Source organism: Paroedura picta, chromosome 4, assembly GCF_049243985.1.
Source record: "Paroedura picta isolate Pp20150507F chromosome 4, Ppicta_v3.0, whole genome shotgun sequence".
NCBI lineage: Eukaryota > Metazoa > Chordata > Lepidosauria > Squamata > Gekkonidae > Paroedura > Paroedura picta.
Window position 1 is genome coordinate 71,882,647 of NC_135372.1, and position 27,305 is coordinate 71,909,951.

A 27,305-nucleotide genomic window follows, 5' to 3' on the forward strand; every position below is an offset into this window, starting at 1 on the left:
AGGAGGAGCTGCGGCCCGGTACCGACTGAGCCACGGACCGGCACCGGTCTCCGAACTGAGGGTTGGGGACCACTGATCTAACACATTGTAATTGAAGCTGAACCACAAACTCCTGTCAAGTACTGTCTTCACTTTGCATGGATTTTATTAAAAGGCAAAATTGTGTTTGGTATCATTGACATACATTCCAAATATGTCTGGTATCTCCCAGTATTGGGGCGGGGAGCAAGGAATTCCAAGGTACAAATTCTATGAAACAGCAACCACTTTCTGTGACTCAGAGAGAGGCTGGGTAGGGAAAGTTTTTATAGAGTTATTTTTGCCATGTGGCTTGGGCTTTTCTTCGTGATTGTTGTCCATTTTAATGGGGTTTTATCGGGGCTTGTAACCCACTACAAGCCATCCTTGGGAGTGGTGGGGAATAAATTAAAAAAAAATTCTGTCTGACTATTGCCAGGCGGGGATGGGAGTGCAAATATGCAGTACCTTACCATAGAGATTGTGTGTTTGCTCAAGAATGGATATAGATAATGTACTACAGATAACCACCTTCCTGACAATTAGAGCCATAAATCAGACAGTTCTAAAAATTCTGTTTTATGCCAAGGCTAGCTAGGGATGAATGTAGGTTACACTTTTTAATAGTGGGGGAAGGGGAGTAGTGGAGAGGCAGAAGAAGTTCTTATATGCTGCTTTTCTCTCCCTGAAGGAGTCTCAAAGCAGCTTACATTTACCTTCCCTTCACTGCTCGGTCAGAACAGCTTTATCAGTGCCGTAGTGAGCCCAAGGTCACCCAGCTGACTGCATGTGGGGGAGCACAGAATCAAACCTGGCTCGCCAGATTAAAAGTCCACACTCCTAACCACTATACTAAACTGGCTCTGTACTTTATTTTCATTCCTGAGGCAAGTCTAGCTTCGCCTAGCCTCAAGAAGCAGGAGTGTTTTGTAGCAACTCGGATATGTTAGAGTTCAAAAAACAGGTCGGTGGCCTTTGTTTTTGCACTGCCTTATGGTGGCACTGTTTGTTCTTGTGCTACATGTGTTGGGATTTTTATTGCATACTACTGCTTCTATTTACTTTTCTGAGATTATAATTAGTTGATAGATGATGGATTGTAGAATTTGACAAATGAGAACACAAAAGGTCTTCTGGGATAAGGTGGACCAGATTTTAACATTGGTAAAGCGGGACACCATTGACCGGGGGAGTCATCTGGAGATTCGTTGTAATTCCAGGTAATCTCCAGTTCCCACCTAGAGGCTGTCAATTCTAGTTCTCATTGAGGAAATGGCTACTTTGGAGGGTAGAATCTATGGCACCATTCCTTTCTGAGAATCCTCCCCTCGTCAAACCCCACTTTCCCCACACTCCACCACCAAATCTCCTGGAGTTGGTAAACATTTCCTTCCCACCCAGCAGCCAGCCTACCCTTATCCTTTGTCTCAATCCCACCCCCATACACCCAGCAGCCATTATCTAGGAAAACGTGCTCAGTTGTGTGGTGCTGGCCACTGGAATCCTCAAGGACTTGTTTGGTGGCACCTCACTTTCCCCTATGTCTCCCTCCCCACACTTCTTTCTCTCCTGGCAACCCCCATATCCTGTCCTCTTTCCTTGCTTCATTGTCTCCTTCACAGCCATTCACCATCATTTTATCTGCTTTCCATCTTCAGCAACATTTATTATTTTTCTCCACAGCGAGGACCAAGGCAGCTTACATTATTCCCTTTTCCTTCTCCTCATCCACACAACAACCTGTGAGGGAAGATAGGCTGAAAGTGACTGGTCCATAATCACCCAAAGAGCTCAAGATGGAAATTCAAACCTGGATCTCAAACTTTACTCTGAAGCTGGAAGTGCTTTACTACACTAGCTTTAAAAGGGTGGCAGTTGTTGAATAGTAGCAAGCAGCTGGGCACAGCTGAGTCATGCAAGTTTGAGTGGCATCAAGTCACCCAGAGGTTGCTGCCAGGCTTAGGGTTATGAACCTCCAGGTGGGTGGGACCTGAAGATCTCCCAGACGTGTTCCTCTGGGAAAAAATGGCTGGTTTGGAAGGTCGGCCTGTGGCATTATGTTTAGCTGAGCGCCCCCCCCCCCCCCAAGTACTGCCTTCCTCAGACTCCACTATAAAATATCAGGGAATTTCCAAACCTGGAGTTGGCAATCTAGTTTAGGTTTGGTTTCAGTAAGTCCTCCCCAAGGGTCAATGTAAACCTGGAAAGGACTGTGTACTGTATTGGCCTCTTTAGCTTGCCATACTTGGTGGTGCTGGTACAGCTCAGCCTTTTAAATGGGTTATATTTTATACCTAGGTTTCAGTTTCTTCTTGCCAGCCACTACAGTTGTTTGATTATTTTATGAAGCTACAATGAAATGTTTTATCTCCCTGGGGTAGTTTCCTTTCAGATATCCTGACAGGCTCTGTCTTCTCCCCCTTCCTTTTTACTCAGGTAAACCTAGCCTAGAATAAAGTTGTTGCATAGCAGCCACCAATGAGGGAATCAGCTGCTTAAAGCTACAGGTACTCCTTTTATCTTTTTCAGTTTTTTTTAACTACCCCTCTGAATTTATCTAGAGCCTTGTGGCGCAGAGTGGTAAGGCAGCGACATGCTATCTGAAGCTGTCTGCCCATGAGTTTGGGAGTTCGATCCCAGCAGCCGGCTCAAGGTCGACTCAGCCTTCCATCCTTCCGAGGTCGGTAAAATGAGTACCCAGCTTGCTGGGGGGTAAACGGTAATGACTGGGGAAGGCACTGGCAAACCACCCCGTATTGAGTCTGCCATGAAAACGCTGGAGGGCGTCACCCCAAGGGTCAGACATGACCCGGTGCTTGCACAGGGGATACCTTTACCTTTACCTGAATTTATCTAATCTCTTTTAAAAACTGTCCATGCTTGTGACCGTCTCTACATCCTCTAGCAGTTAATTCCACCTTCTAAGCACTTTCTGTGTGAGGAAGTATTGCCTTTTGTCCATCCTGAATTCTACTGCCCATCAGCTTCTTTGGATGACTTTGATTCAAGTGAGTAGCCATTTTGGTCTGAAGCGGAAGAACAAATTTAGACTCGAGTTGCACCTTTGGAATAAAAAAAATGTTAGTCTTAAAGGTATCACTAGACTCTAAACTTGTTCTGGATGACTTTGAGTTCTAGTATATTAGAAGAATTTCTCTTTGCAACTCTTTCCACCCCATGCATAATTTTATAAACCTCTATCATGTCTCCTCCTCCCTCCCCCCAGTTGATTATTTTCTAAACTGGAAAACTCAGACTCTCCAGGCTTTCCTCATAGGGAAAGTGGTCCAACTCCCTAATCATCTGGGTTGCCCTCTTCTGTATTTTACTAGCTCTGCAATATCCTTTATGAGATACAGTGACCAGAACTGCACATATGGTGCAAATGAGGCCCCGTCATAGATTTATACAAGGGCATTGCAGTATCAACTGTTCTGTTTCCACCCCCTATTCTATTTCCTAATAATCCCTAACAAAGTTTCCCTTTATCAATACTGCAGCACACTGGGTTGACACTTTCATTGAGCTATCTACTTCTGTTTCCATCTTATTCATAAATCTGCACCATCGTTTTTTAAAAGTCTATTATTCTAGGTATTTTTTACTTTAAAAATGCAGTTCTGTCCCTTGTAAGGAATTCCCAGTACGTAGAGGGCGGGTCTTCGCGCTCCCCTCATAGGCAAGCTCTGAGAACCGGTTTTTAGAAGAGGAAGAAAGCTCGGGAGTTTATTTATTTAAACTCAAGAGTCTCCTGGCTGCCTTTTGGCGCGGCCTCCCCTCCCCCGCTAGAGGTCCTCATTGCCTGTGAATGAATTCCACCTTGGTTGTTTTTCCGCTTCAATCGCGGGGCGGGCGGGGGCTGTGCTCCCGATTTTGAAACTGCCCTTAGAAAGTAGGCATCGTTCTGCAAAGGGGAAGAGCGACAGGGCGGCAGCGGAATGTGGGGAAGACCGGGGGGACGCGTCCGCCAGCGCGCCCAGTCGAGCAGGGTCGACTATGTCAGCACAACGCTGCGATGGTCTTGGGAGCCCCGGGGAGGCTGACCTGGGGAGAGGCGCCAGTCAACCCCTGGTTGGGGCCAGTGGGAGGGGTGGGGGCGTGCCTGCCAGAGTCGCAGCTGCCGCCTCGAGGCTGGAGTCGCGCGGACTCCAGCTGCCTCCGTCCACGTGAAGAAACTTCCAAACTTGGCCTCATCCCCCTCAGGCTTGTTCGCTGCGCGTGTCTGGCGCAAGCAACGGGCGGGAAAGCGGCATCTGCGCCTGGCCTCGAATAGATCAATGAACGCGCCCCGACCCCGAGGCTCCGCCCCCTGCGCCTTATAGAGTGGCGGCTCGCCCGAGAGCCCCGACGGCTGGAGCCAGACGAGGCGCGCCGCCATGGGATGGGAACCGGGCGCCGCCTGCCCGCTCCCGCGGCCGCTACTACCGCCGCCGCCGCCGCCTTTCCTCCGCCAGGCGACATGACTCTGTGCCAGGGGCTGTGCCCGGGGCGGCCGAACGGCAGCGCCATGGCCCTTCTTCAGGGCAACGCCACGGCTCCGTGCGGCTCCGTCTCCATCGTGTTCCCCTTGACCATGATGATCACGGGCATAGTGGGCAACGGGCTGGCCATGCTGTTGGTGTACCGAGCCTACCACAAGAAGGAGAACCAGCGGAAGAAGTCTTTCTTGCTGTGCATCGGCTCCCTGGCGCTGACCGATCTCACCGGGCAGCTGGTGACGAGCCCCATCGTCATCTCGGTGTACTTGGCAAACCGCAACTGGGGCGAGGTGGACCCGTCGCTGAAGCTGTGCACCTTCTTCGGCGTGTGCATGACGGTCTTTGGGCTGTGCCCGCTCTTCATCGCCAGCGCCATGGCCGTCGAAAGGACTTTGGCCATCCGAGCCCCGCACTGGTACTCTGGCCACATGAAGCCTAGGGTGACCAAATCTGTCGTTCTCTGCGTGTGGCTGGCCACCCTGGCCTTTGCGCTCTTGCCCGTCATCGGTGTGGGGAAGTACACTCTCCAGTGGCCGGGCACCTGGTGCTTCATTGGCACCAGGGACGACAACGGTGCTGGGATGGGCAGCTCAGTCTTTGCTTCTATTTTTGCTTTCTTGGGGCTCTTCTCCCTCCTTGTCACCGTGGGGTGCAACATGGCAACGATCGTGGCCTTGGTGTGTCGGTGCCGAACCAAAAGCTCCAGGTCTCAGTCCAGGAGGCAGTGGGGCAGGATCACCATGGAAACTCTGATCCAGCTGCTGGGCATCATGTGCGTCCTCTTTGCCTGCTGGTCCCCCCTTTTGGTAGGTTGCTTGACTCTGCTCTGATTTCACTGTAGATATTTGTGACTTCGTGCCCATCTGGGTCTCTCTCTCTCTCTCTCTCTCTTTAAGACTAGCCCTGTGTTCTGAACTTGGAACAAAGTATGCAAACCATAAATCTGCCTGCCACTTTAAATGCGTAACTCCCAATACTCTCCTGTGCAATTTCAGTCTAACGTCAATGACATTAATGAGTGTAGACTGGAGTGACTTTGCATGGGGTTGCATTGTTAGACTGGCTGGCTTCCTTTGAACAGCCGCTCATTCCAGGGTACATAGGCAAGGAAGGGAATGAAGGGCATGAGCAGAATGAAACAAAGCATTGAGCGCTGATCTTCTGCTGGCTGCACACAGCCATTCACAAGTATTCATGACAATGAATAGTCCGAGAGAGATGGCAGTCTTGGGAAGTTTTAATAGGAGCCCATTACGGGATGTTGTGTTCTGCAGCTTCAGGATACGTCAGCACATGGGTGGGAATAACATATGGCTTCTGAGAGTGCTGAAATTGGCTTGATAGAGATTTCCCATGGTGTTTGCACACATTCCTTGTTTCTGGTGTAACAGGCTTTCAAAGTAGTACAAGGAAACTCTTTCAGCACAAGGGACTGTGGAATACACAATGTACACTAAAAGCAGCTAATCATGCCTTCATCTCTCTAGCCTGCCTCCATAAAAACTACCCTAGAATCTGCATTCCAAAAAGTCTTCTCTGGAGAACTAATGAGAGAGTTATATATTTATTTTTAATTATTTTTTACTTAAGAACTGTGATTGCCCTTGGCTCATAACTAGTTTTCTCTCTAATCCAGCAAGTACTGAGAGCAAAGAGAAGACATGGTGTTTGAGATCCATTTTACTTTGCTGTAGGAAAGCCCTCAAAAGACCCTGCCAGGTGCAGGAATCTCTTATGCTTTCTGGTTTTGTATGCAAGTAAAAAAGAGATCATCAGGCACCATAATATGGCCCCTAGTGAGCTGATATGAGGCCAAGCAGCTCTTTGGACATGTTTATTAGAAGAAAGGGGTGGGGGCGTGGGCTTGGATCCATACCAAGGGGTTGGATCCTAAAGTAACCTTCAATTCATGAAAGAACTGCTTCCATAAGCAAAATGACACTTGTGAATCAAACTCAGTGTATCTGGTAGCAACCCAGTTCAGGCAACAGCATCTTCAGGGCGAACCTTAATGTTGTCACTGGCCAAAGTGCAGGTCACGTAGTAGCTTCCCATAAAGTAACAGCAGTATTTTAAAGGACAGCATGAAAAAACAAAGTGTTGGGCTCTCGTCTGCATTTCCCCATTCCCAACAAATGCACACATACGTGGTTTCTCCCCTGCTTCCCCCTCAACAGTAGTAGCTTCTGATTTCAGAGCCTTACTAAAAACCAAATGGCTCTGGAGAAGATAGGCATTATAGGCAGGGACAGGCTTAAATGTCAACACTCACTCATGTTGTACTGTAATGTCCTTCTTCAGAAAAGACCAGTGTCAGCTCACTTTTGCCAAAGTCCTGTCTTTTTTGTATTTAAAGACGTTTCGGTGTTTTTATTAGCTGTTTATACTTCTTGGCTACCATCTCTAAGTCTACATCTTGCTTCTTCTAGACCGACTAATTTTGCAGAGATAGTTGCTCCTACCAGTGCCAGTATTACCCCGTCTGAAATTTTTTTTGGCATAGTCCAGTAGCTAGTCAGAAGCCATGCTGAGCAAAGCTTGCTGTCCCTGCTCATTTTCTAAAAATGCTTGTAGGGTCCCAGGAAAGATTTTGGCAGGCTCCGTGGTACCCATTGGCATCATGTTGAGGACCCCTGTAGGGGTAAGCACAGACAAAACCACAAAACAACATTAATCACAGATTTGGCTGTGTTCGTAACTTGCAAACTGAAGTTTGTGATGGGTCTGCTATCATGAACTACTAGAAATTTTTGAAGCAACTAGTGTAGCAGTGTCCCTTTAAGGTAATGTGTCAGGCTCAAGAGATTTGGCAAAGCTATTCCTGCCCTTTGGTCTAGGGTTATCATGCCATGCTTCAAAGATGGCTGAAAATAATATATTTCACACTTGCTGACTAAGAGGGAAACCTCTAGCCTCTGTGTGGTGGCCAATGAGTGCTGTACAGGAATAATATATATAGTTAAGTTAAACCTTAAATTGGGGTACCGAGTTATCCCAGAATTACAGCTAATCTCTAGGCCACAAAGATCAGTTTCTCTGGAGGAACCAGCAGTTTTGGAGGGCACCCTATAAATAATCACATTTTCACCAAGCTCCCTCCCCTCACTAGGGTTGTCAACCTCCAGGGGTTGGCTGGGGATCTCCCGCTATTGAAACTGACCTCCAGGCGACAGAAATCAGTTCACCTGGAGAAAATGGCCACTTTGGAAGTAAACTCTATAGCTTATACTCCTTTGAAGTACCTCTTCCCCCAAACCCTTGTCCTCCTCAGGCCCAAATCTCCAGGTATTTCCCAGCCCAGAGCTGGCAACCGTACTCCTTACCAAACTCTGCCTTCCCCAGGCTCCACTCCAAAATCTTCAGAATTTACTGAGCTGGATTTGGCAACCCTAGTGGGAAGTGGCCCTTTTGTTCTTCTTGCTAACTACTGCAAAGTTCCCTCCCCACCCCCAACCCAATCTTGAGTTTGAAATGAGGGGAGAAAGGCACCTGTTTAACTGTATTTGTTATTCTATATGACAGAAGCAAGGAAACAGCAACAATGTGAAATCCGAGCTCCATTTTGGTTGCTCAGCTCCTTGAAGCTCATTCTACAAAATTAAGCCTATTAAAAATTGCCTTTTTAATGGCCCTTGCTTCACTCCTTAGCAAAGAGGAATTCTTCAGCTCTGGCAAAAAAAAACAACAACAAATGGGGCTTTTAAAACACAAACCAAAGCTGTTCCACCTGATAAAGAACTGTGTAAAATATACTGCTACTCTCTCTCTGCTCTGAAGTACTCAAGCAAACATTTGGCCAGGGAAATATTTGGTACCAGGTCAGAGCTGGCTCAAATCAGTTTGCCAACTCATGTACTTTCCTTCCTGGAGGCACCCAAGGTGAGATCCAGAGAGTCCTCAGCTCTTGCTCACAGCTACATGGGTGTGTCTGAAAAGCCCTGCTCCCATGCTGCCTCTACAAACCATCTTAGACCTGCCAGCAGCATGAGGCTGGGAGAAGGCAAGAGAACAATTGCAAGCTAGTCCTTAACCAAAAATGTGATAGTTGAGAAGAGGTTCAAATTAATCCCTTATAAAGATCACTTCATTTCTTCTAAAGATGTCCTGTTTAGCATCCAAGTTATTATCATATAATAATGGTGAGGAGAAATGAACTGCATGCACATTGGTCTCTCTCCTTACTTTCAGCAAGTCACCACTTTCTTACTGGTCAAGTTCAATGAATAAATATGTTTTAATAGGGATGATGGTCTGTCTCACAGATAATAGTTTATCAAAATGGCATCTTATTACTTGACATTTTCAGCGGAACAAAATTTGAGTCCAGTGGAACTTTTAAAGACCTATAGCATGCATGCATGTGGAAGCTTATACCTTGAACAGAATGTTGTCGGTCTTAAAGGTGCCACTGGATTCTAACTTTGTTTTGTTGTTCCATACCAACAAGGCTACAAACCTGCATCTATCATTATCATCATCGTCGTCATCATCATCATCATCAGTAAGTTTATTCGGTCAATTGACCCATATAAAAATACATCTGCATCTAGCATTCTTTCATGTATCTTGGTGCTTACTTTCTTGCTGACAGCATCTTCCAAAAGTAGCATCATTAGGGAGGACAAACCTGAAAACCTTTATACAACACATGGAAGCTACCAGAATGTTCTACAAAACACCTGTTCCTGGGCATTGTTAATGGATATTGTGGTTACATATTTCTTAGCAAAGGAAGCTGTGATTTGTGAGATTCTCAGATCATCTTACAGCAATTGCAAAAAGTGAAGACAATTCTTTCCATCTTGGCCTGTAGCTACAGGGTGCATATGGGACCCATGCCTCCTTGGGAGAAGTTCATGTTGCTCTTCTGTATTTGCAGCCTCTAGCTCTTTCCCTTACAAGTGTGTAAGGGAAAATGTCCAAGCAATTTTTTGGCAGATTGCCCAAGAAAGAGAAGTTACATGGTAGATCTGGAGTTGAGTCGATTGCTGCATTATCCAGGGCTAGTTCTGCACTTTCATTTTTTGTTTTGTTGTTGATCCTGCTGAAATCAGATCGCTCTGAACCCAGGTCTTTTGCCTTTGTATTTCACAAATCAAAACAGAAGCTGCATTCTGCACTTAATTGTCTGGCTGCTCTCTCCTTCCCGCTTGATTAGGGGAGGTAGGATAGGGGAGGGGAACTGTGGTCGCAAAGCTCCAGCTGGCATTGAAGGAGCACAGGGGTGAAGAAGTGTTTAATTGCTGCCGTTTGTCTCCTCTACAGCCAAAGCAGGGGGGGGGGATGGAGCATGAGACAGCTTGTTTATTTTTCTTTTCCTGACTGAAGGGAGGGGGGAGAATGAGGGGGGAAAGACAATCCAAAATGCAAATCTCGACACATAGAAGTGTGGGCTTTTGGACAAGAACACAGTCATTTAGAAATTAGGGCAAAATAAATCTTGGGAAGGAATGGCTGGTTTCTGAACTGACGCCCTGACCAGTCAGCGACAGGCTACTGTGATACGTCAACACCAGTGTTGGAGGTTCGGGTGAGGAGAAAGAAGTTAATCCGCCCCAATGCAGAGATCTACACTTAATACTAGGGCTTTTTGGAGTGTCACCGCGGACCAATCATAGATATCGCAGAGGGAAAATTTAAAGTGCTAGATATCAAAATGGAAGTCAAATAAAATGTAGATCACTTTTTAAAATTCAGGGTCACTGGGGATAAAAAACCCATTACAGATTCAGCTCTGGTGACACTTTCCTATGTGTAAGACCCTTTGAGTAAAATGAGGCTTACTGCCAAGTAGAGGTACTTAGGATTGCTACTGTAACCCCTTACTGGGTGATTCCACATGGAGGATTTTCTCAGTTTCAGCAACTCTAGTTATACATCCTCCACTCCTGCACAAGTAGCAAACAGTTTTTTTTTTGGGGGGGGGGGAGTATTCCTAGCATGGTACTGCTGACATGAACTTGTTCCAGTTTGGTGTACTGGTTAGGAGTGCGGACTTCTAATCTGGTATGCCGGGTTCGATTCTGCACTCCCCCACATGCAGCCAGCTTGGTGACCTTGGGCTCGCCACAGCACTGATAAAGCTGTTCTGACAGAGCAGTAAAATCAGGGCTCTCTCAGCCTCACCCACCTCACAGGGTGTCTGTTGTGAGGAGAAGAAAGAGAAGGTGAACGTAAGCCGCTTTGAGACTCCTTCGGGTAGAGAAAAGAGGCATATAAGAACCAACTCTTCTTCTTGTTCTTCATATGTCCAGAAAGGAAGGGATGCCTTGTGTCTGAATGCAAGGAATCTCTCACTTCCTCTGTCTTTTCAGTGACCTGCATTGCAGAAATTTCTTTTTAGACTTAGGGAGAGGATCAAAGTAACCTTGTAGAGCTATTACTGCATTATACAATACTAGATTCAAAGCCTGTTAGTGAGAACAGGCTTTGAACGCCCCGACCGTGTGCTTTTAGGCCTATGGGGAAGGCCTGCTTTCCCCCTCCCCCCCGGCATAGGCGTGGCCTTCCACTCAGGCCTAGAAGCACACCTAGGGCCTCTTTGAGGCCCCGGGTGTGCTTCTAGGCCCGAGGGGAAGGCCTCCATCTTTACTCACGGTGTCCTGCTGCTTCCCCATGGCTTTCTGACCTGTCTTGGTGAGGGCCTCGAAGCCTGTCCTGGTGAGGGCCTCGAAGCCTTTCTAGCCTGTGCTGGTGAGGGCCTAGATTGTGCCCTTACCCGATTGGCTAGAACTGCTGTCTGTTCTAGTGAGGGGCTGATCAGAAGGCACTTCACGTCTTCCAATTTGCCCCTCACCTGGACTGGCCCCGCCCACTCTACGCCCACTTAGCCCTTAGCCAAATATGAATACAGCAAAAGCTGTATAAAGATAAGTGGCAACGGTTTTTCTCTGTCTCAGCATTTGAAGAACTTTTTAAGTTCTCCTTTTCTCCAAGTAGTAAATGCCAGTCTTTTCAATATAAATGATTGCATAGAGATACTTAATGCCTTCCAGGAAATAGCTTTACCAAAGGATTCAATTATTGTAATGTTCTGGAACAATACTACAAATGTACCAATTTTTTTAAGTGGGTGGAAAATTCTGATAGTGGTATGACAATATCAAGCAAGGGTAGGTGTGCAGTCTGCATCTGGTATGAACAGGAAGCCCAAGAAGGGGAAAATAGATTACCCTCTGCCATATGGAATCTCTGCTGCCCAATCAAATTAAGCAAAACTTGCCAACTGGAAAACATGTAAAATCAACTGTCGGCATTCATTTTCATTTGCTTTGTTCCATAACCTTTTAAAAATAAACCCCAAATGTTTTCCTTTCCTCAAGTTGAAAAATTAGGGCATCATTAGCAAAATATAAAACACACACCCAGTATACAATATATTACTGACTGTATAAGGTATTGTTCAGTAATATTCTTTTTTACCACTCTGATCTATGGGCCTCTGCCCCCTTTCTGCAGATGGCTTCTTTTGGTGCTTCTGTCACAGGTCTGGTAGATCTGTAGACCAGTGGTCCCCAACCTTTTTATCACCGGGGACCGGTCAACGCTTGACAATTTTACTGAGTCCCCGGGGGGGGGGTAGGCTTTTGCCGAGGGATGTCGCCGCCACCACCTGAGCCCCTGCTCCACTTGCTTTCCCACCGGCTCCCCTACTTCCCGCCGCCTGCTGGGGGCTGCTGCTAGCAGCAGCTGTGCAGTGCCACGCTGAGGGCGAGCCCCAGCCATGGCGGCTGCTGAAGAGCACCAAAGGTGAGCCTGCGGCAGAGTGGCATTGCAGCAGAGGAGGATGAGGAGGAGCCACGGCCCGGTCCTGACTGATCCATGGACCAGTACTGGTCCCCGGACCGGGGGTTGAGGACCACTGCTATAGACTATGGTGACAACTAGGGTTGTGGACATGGTTGAGCTGGACTGCTCTCTCCCCTCCTGCAGTGCTGGGGCCACAAATTGCTTCACTGAAGAGCTTGGAGCAATGAAGCAGTTAGGTAGATAGTTAAAGCTCCATTGGGGGAAAGCTCAAAGTGAATGTGACCAAGTACAGTTGAGAGCACATTATCATGCTTTCTCTGAGGTAGAGACATCAACAGTGAGCTTACTTCTTGTGTCATGCAATGCCATCCAGCAAAACTTTTCAAATTTGTGAAATGTAGAACCAGAAAACATACACCCTTTCCTTATCCGTGATTCCTCTATATATTTGTGAAACAGCCTGTGGAGTGGAACATGTCCGGCTGCCCAAGTTGAAATAGGGCCAATCAGGGTGCAGCCAGCAAAGCAAAGCTAGCTGCACCCTGATTGGCCCTGCCTCTGCACCTCCCGCCCTCTGTCCCTAGATTCTAGCCTCTTTGTTCTCAGATGCACCTCAGTGCCTGGAGCCAGCAGCAGGTAAGGGGAGAGGGACCTGGGCAAAGAGTGGTGGTGGAGGGCCTGCTAATACTAATGAGGGCCTCCCAGCCTTCTAAGCAGGGCCTGCTTACAAGAGCCTCTTGGCCTGCGAGGCTGGCCCTGCTAACAAGGGCCTCCTGGCCTGCTGACTGCCTGCTAAGGAGATCTGTCCTGGCCCTTATAACGAGTTGGCCAGCCCCCACCCGCCCCAAAGCCACCTTAAGCTGCCTGGCCAGAGGCCATGACAGGGGATGCTTTCGAGGCCCGTTCTTAGGAACGGGCTTTGAAGGTAGTTTAGAAAATAAAATCATTCCCATGTCTTAGATTCCACATTTGGTACTGTTCAGTCTTAGCATGTCCTTGGTGTGCAGTCCAGTTGTATGGATGATTTTCAGTTGGTGAAGCCTGATGAAGTGGATAAGCTGATCAGAGGTGGGTGCCTGCCATGTCTAGACTTGAACCTTGCCCTTCATAGCTATTGGGATTGAGCTGATGTGGGTTGGTAATTTGGGTTCCAGAAGGAACAAATGACTCTTCATTGGAGGGTGCAGTTCTGAGAAGAAGAAGAATTGGTTCATATATGCCGCTTTTCTCTATCTGAAGGAGTCTCAAAGTGGCTTACATTCGCCTTCCCTTTCCTCTTCCCACAACAGACACCCTATGAGGTAGGTGGGGCTGAGAGAGCCCTGATATTACTGCTCAGTCAGAACACCAAGCAGTTCAAAAAGAGAGTAAACAATAATAATCCTTATCTATTGTTGTTCCTCTATATATTTATGAAACAGCCTAGGGGGTGGGACGTGTCTGGCTGTCCAAGTTGGAATAGGGCCAATCAGGTTGCAGCCAGCTTTGCCATGATTGGCCCTGTCCCTGCAGCTCCCACCCTCCATCCCTGGACTCTAGCCTCTTTGCTCTCAGACACATCAGTGCCTAGAGCCAGCAGCAGTTAAGGGGAGAGGGCCCTGGGCAAAGGGTTGTGGTGGAGGGCTTGCTAATGAGGGCCTCTTGGCCTGATATGCTGGGCTTGCTAACGAGGGCCTGCTGACTGCCTGCTAAGGAGCTCTTTCCTGGCCCTGCTAGCGAGCTGCCCAGCCCCCACTCACCCCACTTAATCCGGCTGCGAGCTGCTGCCCAAAGCCACCTTAAGCTGCCTGGCCAGGAGCCAGGCGAGGGGGCCCTTTCAAGGCCTGTTCTTAGGAATGGGCTTTGAAGCTAGTAGTAGTATAAAAGATTAAAGAAGAAGAAAAAGAAGAGTTGGTTCTTATATGTCGCTTTTCTCTACCCGGAGTCTCAAAGTGACTTACAGTCGCCTTCCCTTCCCCCACAACAAACACCCTGTGAGGTAGGTGAGGCTGAGAGAGCCCTGATATTACTGCTCAGTCAGAATAGCTTTCTCAGTGCTGTGGCGAGCCCAAGGTCACCCATCTAGTTGCATGTGGTGGAGCGCGGAATCAAACCCAGCTCGCCAAATTAGAAGTCCACACTCCTAACCACTACACCAAGATAGATGGTCATGCAACCCCTGGATCTAAATAAGTAGCCACTGGTGGCCAGCATTCTATTTAGGGGCAAGGTGCTGAAGCAGGTGGTAGCCAAACAAGCATCAAATGGTCTTGGTTATGGATTCTCTAAACCCATTTCAGTCTGGATTCAGGGCTGGGTTTGAGATGAAAATAGTCTTGGTTGCCTTGACAGATATTTTCACCAGGAGAGTGACTGGGGGAATGAATCATAGAATCATAGAGTTGGAAGGGGCCACACAGGCCATCTAGTCCAACCCCCTGCTCAACACAGGATCAGCCCATAGCATCCTAAAGCATCCAAGAAAAGTGTGTATCCAACCTTTGTTTGAAGACTGACAGTGAGGGGGAGCTCATCACCTCCTTAGGCAGCATATTCCACTGCTGAACTACTCTGACTGTGAAAATTTTTTTCCTGATATCTAGCCAATATCGTTGTACGTGCAGTTTAAACCCATTACTGCGTGTCCTTTCCTCTGCAGCCAACGGAAACAGCATCCTGCCCTCCTCTAAGTGACAACCTTTCAAATACTTAAAGAGGGCTACCATGTCCCCTCTCAACCTCCTTTTCTCCAGGCTGAACATTCCCAAGTCCCTCAACCTATCTTCACAGGGCTTGGTCCCTTGGCCCCAGATCATCCCCGTCACTCTCCTCTGTACCCTTTCAGTTTTATCCATATCCTTCTTGAAGTGAGGCCTCCAGAACTGCACACAGTACTCCTGGTGTGGTATGACACACTGAGTGTCCCTGTTGATTTTCCTGGACATGGTGTAGTGGTTAAGAGCAACGGCTTCTAATCTGGCAAACCAGGGTTGATTCCCTGCTCCTCCACATGCATCCAGCTGGGTGACCTTGGGCTCACCACAGCACTAATAGAGCTGGTCTGACCAAGCAGTAATATTCAGTGTTCTTGAGCATCCTTCTGGAGAGGAGGGATGAGTTGAGACTGGAGGTACTATGCTTTGGTGTTTCTAGTTTTAACTTGATTGACCAATTTCAGAAGATGGTGCTGAGGGAGGGACTGCAGCTTCACTATAAAATGTGTACTAAATGGTCCCATAGGATTCTGTCTTGTTCCCCATAATGTTTAACATCTAAATTAAACTGCTAGAAGAGATCATCTGGGGATTTGGAATGAGGTGCCACCAATATGCAGAAGGCACCCAGCTCTAGTTCACCTTAACTACTATTTTGTTATATATACTACATTTCATTATTGATTGTTAATTTTTCTTATTGCCACATTATTTCCCCTTCCTGTATTATTCGCAGCAGTTGATGATATTACTATGAAACTATTCTTACCACTGGGAAGCTCTGACTATATGTATAGGTCCACCCCAGACTATGAGGGTGAGCACTTTGGGGTATGCATTGTGTTTCACCGAAGAAGGCCTTTGATGCGGCTGGATTATGCCTGAAGCCTGCAATGAAATGGGATCTACCCATCCGTAAAATGTAAAGAAATTAATCAAAAGATTTTGCTACTTTATGCTTTTTACATGATTATAACCAGACAGACTTTTCCATTTTGCTTCCAATCTCTTGTACATCATTTAGATATCTTCAGCTGATACTTGATCCATTTCAAAAATAAATTAATGCTGCGTTTTCTTGTCGGTATGCAGCAGTAGCTGTGACAAATTTACACAATTCCCCTAAGCCATAAAAAAGAGAAGAAGAAATTGCTTTTGTCCATACTGAAGAAGGGGGGGACTGTTCATTCAGTAAATTTATTTTCTGTTGCATTCATGGAGATTGAAAGTGGAGGGGAAATTATATGACATTATAAATGTGCAGAAAGTTGCCTCTCAATGTGCCAAGTATGAGGAGGGGGAAGGTTGATATATAAATTGGCCAGGATAGAGACAGATCATTGCTGTTCACTTTCCCAAGTTTTTTCTTCCTCCCCTAGTATTAAAAGTGCTTTTCTCCCATAACAATAATGTCCTTTCATATTCCCTAAAACTATTTAATTGACAACATTCTTTCAAGTATTCCCCCTGTCTGCACGTCTGTTGACTAGTAGAGAGTGGCTTCTAGAGCAGGGGTAGTCAACCTGTGGTCCTCCAGATGTTCATGGACTACAATTCCCAGCAAACTCTGGCAGGCTCAAGGGAATTGTAGTCCATCGACATCTGGAGGACCACAGGTTGACTACCCCTGCTTTAGGGGATAGACTCTATGGCAATATACCCTGATGGGATCCCTCACTAAACCTGCCCTCCCCAGACTCCACCCCCCAACTCTCCAAGTATTTCACAACCCAGAGCTGGCGACCGTAGTGCCTTGACTAACGTCATGTGTTTTATAATTGCCTTGTTGTCTGTTTTCCAGTTGTTGGTACTGTTTAAGTACATACCTGCTCTACAGCACCTATCATCTAAACCAGGGATTCCCTACCAGGGGTCCATAGGAGCTCTGGAAGGTGTCTGCAGCCTTTCCCCTCCTGCCTTAATGGACTTGGGCACAAGCTAGGGAACCAGCCACTTCCATTGCAAATTCAAAATTCAAATTCAAAAATCTTTTATGGCATATAAAACACAATAAGAACAAGGGTAATTCATAATTATAATTAATTGATAAAAATTACATAGTCTAGATAAACAATAAAAGAAAAGAAAATAAGCAGTATCCAACAGTAGATTCCTCCAGAATGCCCAGCAATCAGTAATTTCCACCAATTGTAGGTGCCCCTGGTCTAGACCTGATTCTTGCCTAGCTGACGGTCCTTTTGTATCACAGTAGCCAAGAATTCGGCCACCAGTTCCGTTATTTCTGGGGACCTATCAGCTAACAAATGTCTGGTTATTCTGTCCATAGGGCCAGAAAGGTCCATCGTGATAGGGACAACAAGTCGTTGTGTAAGCATAGAATGTGATGGGCAATAGAATAGAATATGTGGCACTGAGTCAGGCTCTAATTGGCAAAATTTACAAAGTCTGTTCCCAATTGGTACATTGCTGTATTTGCCTGCTAGGACTGCTGATGGGAAGATGTTTAATCTAGCAAGCATAAAAGCACGACGATGGAGTGGGTTAATACGACTTTGCATATAAGTAGCTCCCTGACCTGTATTGGAAGCAAGGCCGAAGAAGCGGGGGGAACAAGTCCGATTGATTCCCGCTTCGATGGTCTGTCTCTCAATATCACGGATTCTCTGTCTAATATTACTGTATATTTGAAACTTCCATTGCTGTCCCTCCCAAACATGAGTGAATTTTCACATGGTTTCTACACCAGGGAGGGAATGAAGCCTGCACATCTATTCCCATCTTAAACCACCCCCTCTCTCTCTCCCTTCATTCCGTCTTGAGCGTGCCTGTTAACATGAGTAGTGATGTCATTTCCGGTGGCATGTCACTTCTGGGGGTATGGCAGGGCGAGGGGCCAGCTGATATCACTTCTGGGGCACCTCAAAGCCTGAAAAATATTTCAAGGGCTCCTCTATGGTCAAAAGGTTGAAAAAGGTTGATCTAAACAACAATTTCAGTAGTCATTATTTGATAGCACTTGTGGAGTAAAGGTAAAGGTAAACCAAAAACGTATACTTCACCTAAGCTTCATTGTATTTCAGGAAATTATACTTCTCCAATATTTTGAGTCAGCTATGAGTTTCCAAAAGGATGTCTTCAAATGGGGGGAGGGGGTTAAAATGTCAAAATGAAATTCAGTGTAAGCAAGTATAAAGTAACAATTATTTGGACCAAGACAAGAGCTGTTGTTCTGTGAGAATCAGTTAAAACACTTAGGGCTGTTTAGCCTAGAAAAGAGGCAAGAGACATGATAGAGGTTTATAAAACTATGCATGGCATAGAATGGACAGGGAGAAACTTGTCACCCTCTTCCATAATACCAGAACCTAGGGTCATCAGCTGTAATTGTCAGGTAGCAGATTCAGGATAGACAAAAGGAAGCATTTCTTTACATAACATGGGGTTAATTTGTGAAACTTGCTGGCACCAGATGTAGTCATGGCTGCCAACTTGGAAGGCTTTAAAGTATGTGGACAAATTCTCCTATTAGTGGGCTAAGAATGACTAATGATCATGATGGATATCTACTTCCTTCAGTACCAGACATAGTATGCTTCTTTAAATGAGTTGTTTGGAGGGACAGGCAGGATAAATGCAGTTATGATATTCCTGTTTGTGAGCTATCTAGAGGTAGTTGGGTGCCCACTTTGTGAACAATGCTGGACTTGATGTGTGTTTTGTTTGATCCAACAAGATTCTTCTTACGTAAAGACAACTCAGATACTGTAATTAGTGGAGAGTATAGTAGCTGTACTCCTGACAAGACTGATTGATCTGAACACTTAACACTAGCATAGAACATCTTAATGGGCTCCCTATTGTTTCTGAATTCAATTTAAGATTCCGGTTCCTATCTTAAAGCCCTTTATGGCCTGGGAAGGATCACCTTTTCCTATATCAACTTCTGTGACACTTGTGTTTCTAGAAGTTTCTGCTCAAAATTATTTTGTGCAGGCTAGGAAGATTGACCTTGGCCTTATCATAAGATTTTCCCATTGTGTCTCATGCTCTGTAAAATGGCCTCCCAGGGGAGGTCAAAAAGTCATCTTTGTTTTTAAAATTATATGCAATAGAATTTCCAAATTCTTTCTGGTAATCAGTCTAGCGGTGCCAATCTCAAAATGGAACATGGAGATCCCCCAGTTCATCTCCAGATGACAGAGATCAGTTCCCCTGAAGAAAATGACTGCTTTGGAGGGTTGACTCCATAGCATTATAATCCATTGAAGTCTCTCCACGCCCAAATCCCACCAACTCCTGGGTCTACCCCCGAAGTCTCCTGGTATTTTCCAACCCAGACCTGGCAACCCGATAACCAGTGAGTGAGGGGGATTTGTCAGGGGTAGTAGGAAGGCCTAAATCTCCATGTCAGTCAGATGCTTGGTAGAGGGGGCTAGAAGCCCTAGCATGCAATCTAGGGGGTTTGGGTTATTTTTTGACATTTTTATTGTTTATATCTTAGATTGTTGTGAGCCGCTTTAGGAAGAAAATACACAATGCAAATTTTAAAATGAAATTAAATAAAGACAGGGTCTTGCATCTGTTTGCTCTCTGTCGCAAGAACTCAGTGGCAGTTTGGCATATAGGCATAGAAATCATCTGTGGAAAAAGCCTAAATTTAGCCTTCTAAATTAATTGTTATTTATTCAATATGATTGCTGTTTCCTATATTTTTCTGATAATAGTGTGCTAGTCATAACCATATTAATCAACACCAGGATGAAATCTGTTTGAGGCACATAGCAACAAGAAACAAAAGAAGAGAAGCTGATATCATACTGCAAGGGTGAAAATGCAGGTGTCTTATGAGCCAAAATTCCCATAACCTGAACACATCATAGTAATAGATGATATCCTCCAGTGTGTGTCTCTTTGCCGCCTTCTGACTTGGAGCCATAGATGTAGGTTGGTTATATTATTTTCTCCATAACTACAACCTTTATTTTCTTATTCCAGGACTTTGACATGTTGAAAACCATGACCCTGATTACAATGCACAAAGAATGCTCCAAGAAAATAAATAGAAATTACTTCTGAATTATGTGCACAGCTTTAAAAGATGTGATGAAATAAATGAAAATATTATTAAAATCCATTTGTTTCAATTGGGCTTAATCTCTCTAGAATGCACAGCCCTTTGCTAGAATGAGAGTCAAACTTCAAACAATGTGCTGTTGTTCCTGCATGTTATGAGGAAGGGGATAGATATGCTGCTTATCCCCACCCACCTCCTCACTGGGCTTGCCTCCAACAGGAGGAAGGTGTCCATGTGACAGAATCCAGTGTTCATGGATTTCAGTTGGATATTTGAAATTTTATCAAGGCATACTATTTAAAGACATAGCACTCAAACAGACTTGTTTACTTCACAACTATAGTAAGAGCTAACTCAACTCTGTTCATAGAGAGTGAATCTTATATTTAGAGTCATTGTGCTATGGTAATTATTGCTTGTCCGATTCAGAGCACTCTTATCCACATGATCTGGCTGACTGGCACAGATAATATTTCTCCACATTGCCACCCAGGGATCTCTGTTTTCGTTTGTGATCATTTATCATACTTTATCACTGCTTTCAGATGTCATTGTTGGGTAATTTATATACTTGTTCAACCACTGTGTAAAACATAAAACGTAGAAGTGGTGATGGAGTAGAATGACTGTTTATGTATTGTTCATTCAAAATAATACAAAAATGAATAAGTTCGTCAAAGGCACTCCATGCTGTATTAGGACAGCTACAAAAGGCCTCTTAGAACATAGAATTTATATATTACTTATGTTACTATTTCTTCTTTGACCACAGTGTCCCAGTATCTTGCAGGGTTTCCTGTGGGAGCACAGGAGATGGTGGAAAGGGCAAAGACCCAAGCTACACCACCTTGCTTGGCTGCCACAGGCAAACATGCCACCACAGAAGGTGGCTGGGACTGGAGTTAAGTTTGTCCAGTGCAGGATGTTCCATTGTTGCTGGTGGGTCCAGCTAAAGCAAACAATGGCTGCTCATGCTACTACTGTCTACCAAGAGTAGGTACACACAGTTGGCCATTAAGCCTGACTGTTCATGAGTACTGATGCTCTAGCTTTCCATCTCTCCTCTTGAGCCACTGTGGTGTAACGATTAAGAGCTCATAAGAAAATGGATAGAGCCTAACACAAAATTTTAAAATGTTGCAAATTTTAAATTATTGGACTAGATGGCCCATGAGGTCCCTTTCAACTCTATTATTCTATGATTCTATGAAATAGAAATCGACATTGAGATACATTCATAACAAGAGTGGCAGACTCTAATCAGAAGAACTGGGTTTGATTTCCCCATTCCTCCTCACATGAACACAGTTGTGTTTCTTTTTTTTATATACTTAAAAATAAAAAGATAAGATTTAAAACAAGACTACCGGGTTGACCCTGGGCTAGTCCCAATTATGGTCATGGTGAAACAGCAGCGAAGAATGGAGACAGCAGTGCTTGGGTAGGGTTAGAAGGAAGGGAAAGAGAGTGGTGGCAGCCTCCTTCAACTTCCAGGTTAGAGGAGATTCCTCTTTAATTTAGTATCCATAAAAATCTGGTGTCCTAGTAGTTACCTTAGGGTTGCCAACTCTGTGTTGGGGGTGGAGCCTGGAGGGGATGACAGCAGGGTATAATGCCATAGAGTCCATCCAAAGCAACCATTTTCTCTGCAGCCCCAGTTTCGACATTTCTCTAGTGATGAGGCCAGAACTGCTTGAGAACTGGAATGGAAAACAGAAACTTCTTTGATTAATAATATAACATCTCCACAATTCTAGCAGAAGGGTTTATTTGGCATTCCCTCACTAATTCTTACTAGACCTTCTCCCTGTTTAAAGGTTTTATTGAACTGTTTAAATATTTTATATATGCATGTAGTTTCAGCACTGTTTTAATGTTTTAAATTTCTATTTTTCACCCTGGGGATGCTGACTTGGGAGGAAAGGTGGCACAGAAACGTTTAGATAAATACAATAAAAATATGTCCCTGGCCAATGTGCATGTCTGTTTCCAACTTTCCAGAGGACCCATGCAGTAGAAAAGGCTGCAGCATAGTTTCTCCCCAAGTCCCCTAGGACATGTGACATTAACTTAGTGGTGCTCAAAGCAGCCACTCCCAAACCACAACAAATAATGAAAATCCACTCTTAGATAGGAAGAAAAAGAAGAATGGGAAGAAGAAGAGTTGGTTCTTATATGCCGCTTTTCTCTCCCCGAAGGAGGCTCAAAGCGGTTTACAGTCGCCTTCCCTTTCCTCTCCCCACAACAGACACCTTGTGAAGTGGGTGAGGCTGAGAGAGCCCTGATATCACTGCTCAGTCAGAACAGCTTTATCAGCGCCATGGCGAGCCCAAGGTCACCCAGCTGGCTGTATGTGGGGGAGTGCAGAATCAAACCCGGCCCGCCAGATTAGAAGTCCGCACTCCTAACCACTACACCAGAGCTGGAGTCATTGATAGGGCTTAGAAAGAAGGCATGTCAGTTTCAATCACCTAACCCTGTGTGGGAAAGGTGAGTCATTTGCTACATGGTGAAAATTCAGTCATCAACAAAGTCATCATCATCACTTTACCACAAGGCAAGAGTATGACTCACCACCATCCCATTCAGTCTGATTCCAGAGAATTTTTTTAGTGGCAGAGAGTACACTGTTCCAGAGCAGCTCTCCAAATGTCAGGGTAACATTACAATGATGATTTGTACCTCTGAGGTTATACGCTTATGGTCTTTCTCAGCACAGGTTATGTTTCATATTTGTCTTCTGTAATAACCTGCCCTAATCCCATTTTGGCTAAGGGAATGCAGACAAAAAGTCAAAATCTATGAAATGGTCCCTAGGACTGGAATACAGAGTAAAACGACTTTTGACATCAAAAGAGGCTCTTAAGAGTCTTTCTGTGTTTTTGGCCAAACTCAATGATCCTTGAAGGAATGGCACTTGCTTAGTTTTGCTCTTCATAAAACATTAATTCACAGTTCATTATTATCATTCCAAACACATACAGTTTTACATGTAAAATAGCTGGAAATCTCCTAGGATTACAACTATTTTCCAAGTAACAGAGATCAGTTCACCTGGAGAAAATGGCCTCTTTGGAAGCTAGACTTTATGGCATTACATCCCATTGAAGTCCCTCCTCTGCCTGAACCTCAGCCTTCTCAGGCTTCACTCCCCAAATCTTCAGGTATTTCCCAAATGGGAGCCGGCATTCCTAGCAGAACAAGACCTGGACATAATAAATGTTGGGCAAACACAATTTCAGAATATTCTGTGCCATATCTAATCAATTTTTCCCATGCAATTATGGATATTAGATATATTTTTATCATAATAGAGCTATTAAAAGTAAATGCTGATGAAGGCAAGGCTTACCAAACCGTTCTGAGTAGTACTAAATCTTAGATGGTGCTTTTATAGGGAGTTTAGGGAACAGAAAATGAATGCCAACCAAACCATGGGAAAATATTACCCTATGATCCCCTGTGCTTTTCAGTAAAATATGCCCCATGGTTGTCAGAGGAGTATAAAATAGTGATGCAGAGTTGCTTGGCTATATGCATTGGTAGCTTTTTATGAGATGGAGAAAATAGATTTGGAAAAACAGGAATAAGTATGCTTCTATCTGTTCTGCAGTCCCTGATGACTTCAGATGAGTAATATTTTACAGAAACCATGTTTTTTTGCCATTTCTTGATTAAGATCATGACCTCATGAGCTTGGGCCTAGGGCTAGGAATTATGTCTTAGTTTAGTGGTTCAGACTGGAGACAGAGAGTAGATGTTTTTCAGATGTGGTATGATATAGAAATCCATGATGTAAACACTGCTCCCCATTCACAAGGTTTGTTTCTATTTTAAAAGGTTTTATACTACTGCAAAACCTTATAACACATATATGTTAGTGCCAAAAACTCAGAAAACCTCTGACACTCTTAACCTCTTCAAATGATTTTGAATCTTCAGCCTCCTCCGTCCAAAATGTGGCATAAATGTGCTTATCTTTTTAAAGATTGGAAAAAATCTTAAATGCCCACATGAAAACTGCAGAAATAGGATATGAATGAAGCAACTTTAAAGAGTTGTTTGAACTAGTCTACCTTTATATCACTTCCAAGGCCCTAGAGCAGGCTTTCTCATCCAGGGCTTCGTGAAACCCTGGGGTTTCATGATGACCCTAGAAGGATTTCCTGAATGAATTAATTAATTTTTTACATTTAAAAAATGTGTTGAATGTTTATTGGGTGATAGGACCACAAATGGTCATGTAGCCCACCCACTCCTCTGAAAATGGCCAGTGATGGAGGGAGTGGGATAGGGATTTTTAGACTGCAGAGATCAGTTGCCCTGGAGAAAATGGCTGCTTTGGAAGGTGGACATTATACTTAGCTGAGGACCCTCCCCTCCCCAAACTTCAGGCTCCCAACCTTTGCCTGGCTACCCTAATATAACTCTAACTTTGAAGTGTACAGTTTCAACTTTTTTTGATACCATTTGTTGTTTCCTCACATTGTATTTTGTCCTTAAATTAGCTACTTTTATAATATCTTTGTGTAGAAATCCTATATAATGTATACTTGGTATCAAAAATGCTATAAAAATACTGTAAAAGTAACAATCACTCAGGAACAAGGATGAAGAGATTCACAACAAATATTGAAAACACATAACCTAAAGTTGGGCTTGTTTGTACTTCTCTCGGATTCAGGAGGATTTTTTTCCCCTTCAAATAATGATTCCCTTAATAGTCTCAAAATTAGGAAATATATGTCTATATCACATATTTTCTCTTATTTTCATAGATTATCATGTTGAAAGTCACCTTCAGCCCCATGTCTATGAAACAATGCGAAACAGCCTGCAACCAGACAAGCACAGAACTTCACAAAGAGTGCAATTTCTTCTTGACAGCAATCCGCTTGGCCTCACTGAATCAGATCTTGGATCCCTGGGTTTATCTGCTGTTTAGGAAGATCCTCCTGCAAAAGGCTTGCCAGGTAGCAAATGCCATCTCTTGCCATTCTAAGGATGGATGGAAAGGGCAGCACATCATATTGTCAGACAAAATCAGCCACACAACAGCTTGAAGCAACTTGCATGTAAACGACTTTTGGCGCATCGTCATATTTTACTGTGAATCAGGGCATCAGAGATATACTCTCTGTGTACATTACAGGGAAGTGATATATTTGGTGGTCTCTTAATTGCATATATTTTTCCTTGTCTGAAGGAAATCATTAAATTATTAAGAAGTGATAATATGATAAATACCAACATGTAAGTCATGTGTCTTTTGTAATTCATAGCCCAGAATGCGACTTTTTTGTGCATGTACCAAAGACATCCAGAGATTTTCCTGCAACATGGGATAAAAACGTACAATGCTTAAAATGGAACTTTGAATGTAGATTGAGTGCCAAATAAGACCAAATAAGTTATTGAAATGACTGGTTTTAAAATGGTCAGATGGTTTCTTCTATTTCCAGCCTTTGTTTTTAAAGGGAAAGAAGAACTTGTTGATCCAGGGTTTGGAAGAAGAACTGAAAATGCTGTTGTACATAATAATAATAACTTAGCTGTTTTTTTTTTCTAGTGAGAGACCAGGGAAATGCATGGAGTTGCCACGCCATTTATTCATCACTAAGGGTATTTTCAGATGATAACTCATGGTATTGACTCACTTGTTGTACAAGTGAAAGATTACTGTTATTGTTACTGTGAAATGCTTAATTCGTCTCTCAATTATTGGTTCATTTGCAGGTTTATTGCATTAACTAAGAACAGTATTTATCCCAAGCACATGTATCCCAAAAACATGTTTGAATACTTGGACCAAGGCAACTTTGTAAATAAGAAGCAATCTGTAAAATAACCTTTCATCAATAAAATTACTACAAATTCTATCATTGCCAATTAGATCATTCTCACCAGCTAAGAAAATTATTAGCAATTAATCGCACAGTATTCAGTCAACTTCAAAATTACTTTCAATATTTTACCAGTTGGTAAATTGCTTTTTTGTAGCTAATGTAACATGTTCTTTGTAGGTCAACCACAATGTTTATGAATGCAATGATGAATTGAGAACAATTCTTTAGAATTCTACTTCTGCACAAGAAATTCATGGTGTTTCTTCTGCAATTAAAATCCTTGCTGCTATTACTAGATGAAAAAATCAATTCATTTTTATTCTTAGTAACCATTTCCTTGCACAAACCCACAAAAACTCTAATTTGTGGCTTCTGAAAAATAAATGCCCCCAACTTTTTAATGTAGATAAGACTACCACATATACAGTATAGTACCTTTCTCTTCTCCACATCACTGGAAGTGATGGTTTCCAATTTATAGATTTTTTAAAGTTCCATGGTGAAAAGCCATCCAGCAAAAATTGTAAAATAATTTTCATCATGTTGAGATCTTAACTTAATTTTCCAAAATACATCTTATTTGATGCTTCTAAGACTGAATTTTCAATAATCATTCATATGCCTTTTCAAAAGGTCCAAGGGAGATAAATGTCCATATATGAGGTGATAAGGTTGATGCTTCACCCCTGACCTATATGTATGTATTGAGATTTCTATACTGATGCAAGTGCATGTGTTTAGGGCTCCCTCCGTGAGATGGAACACTGAAGTAATAAAGTAGCCAATGTCATGGGAAAAACTGTAGCGTACAAGCATAGACTCAGTGGCTTGGACTTAATGCCTTCATTCCAAAGATTTGTTTATTTTCTTAGATTTTTACACCACCCTCCCATATGGCCCAGGGTGGTTTACATGGGAACATTGTGGGATGCATCTCTTTGGTCATTGTGAAGGCTGCCCTCTGCTTCAGAGCATGTCATCTAGGAGGCACTTCTGCTTGAACAAGAGCAATGTTTTTCAAAATGCTTCAAAGTGGTTCTCAACCTGGGGGTCGGGACCCCTTTGGGGGTCAAACAACCCTTTCACAGAGGTTGCGGCAGGGCAAGAAGCTTGGCCTGGGGGCATCATCCACACAACAGCCTTGTGTGGTAGATCGGGATAAAACATTCGTCTGTCTGGAGCAGCAGAAAAGAGCGAGATCGGCATGGTGGGACAAGAGGCAAAACTGAACTGAGAAATCCCAGGGAAAAAAAACAGTTTTTATACAATAATGAACAATGGATCTTCACACAATTGGTCAGTTTGAGTTTAATTTCTGTGAAAGAACACTTGCATAATTTTATGGCTGGTCACCACAACATGAGTAACTGTATTAAAGGGTCGTGGCATTAAGAAGGTTGAGAACCACTGGCCTAGAGTGAGAGGAGTATGCTCCACATTGGAGGGCCACCTCCATGATGGCTGGAAAGGAAGTACATGTAGAATC

At 44.1% G+C, this 27,305-nt stretch overlaps 1 protein-coding gene and 1 long non-coding RNA gene across 2 annotated transcripts; one reads left to right on the forward strand and one right to left on the reverse strand.

Annotated features, from left to right (window-relative positions):
* The first annotated feature begins 4,126 nt into the window (after positions 1-4,126).
* PTGER3 (prostaglandin E receptor 3) lies at positions 4,127-25,850 on the forward strand. Its single transcript, XM_077333341.1, has 2 exons — positions 4,127-5,302; positions 24,752-25,850. The coding sequence occupies exons 1-2, from the start codon at positions 4,400-4,402 to the stop codon at positions 25,034-25,036; spliced, it is 1,188 nt and encodes a 395-aa protein (XP_077189456.1). The 5' UTR covers positions 4,127-4,399; the 3' UTR covers positions 25,037-25,850.
* On the reverse strand, positions 19,417-24,892 carry LOC143835540 (uncharacterized). Its single transcript, XR_013230194.1, has 3 exons — positions 24,772-24,892; positions 21,527-21,662; positions 19,417-19,537 (listed from the first exon to the last, which is right to left on the reverse strand). It is a non-coding gene; the product is annotated as an uncharacterized LOC143835540 (long non-coding RNA).
* Positions 25,851-27,305: the final 1,455 nt, after the last annotated feature.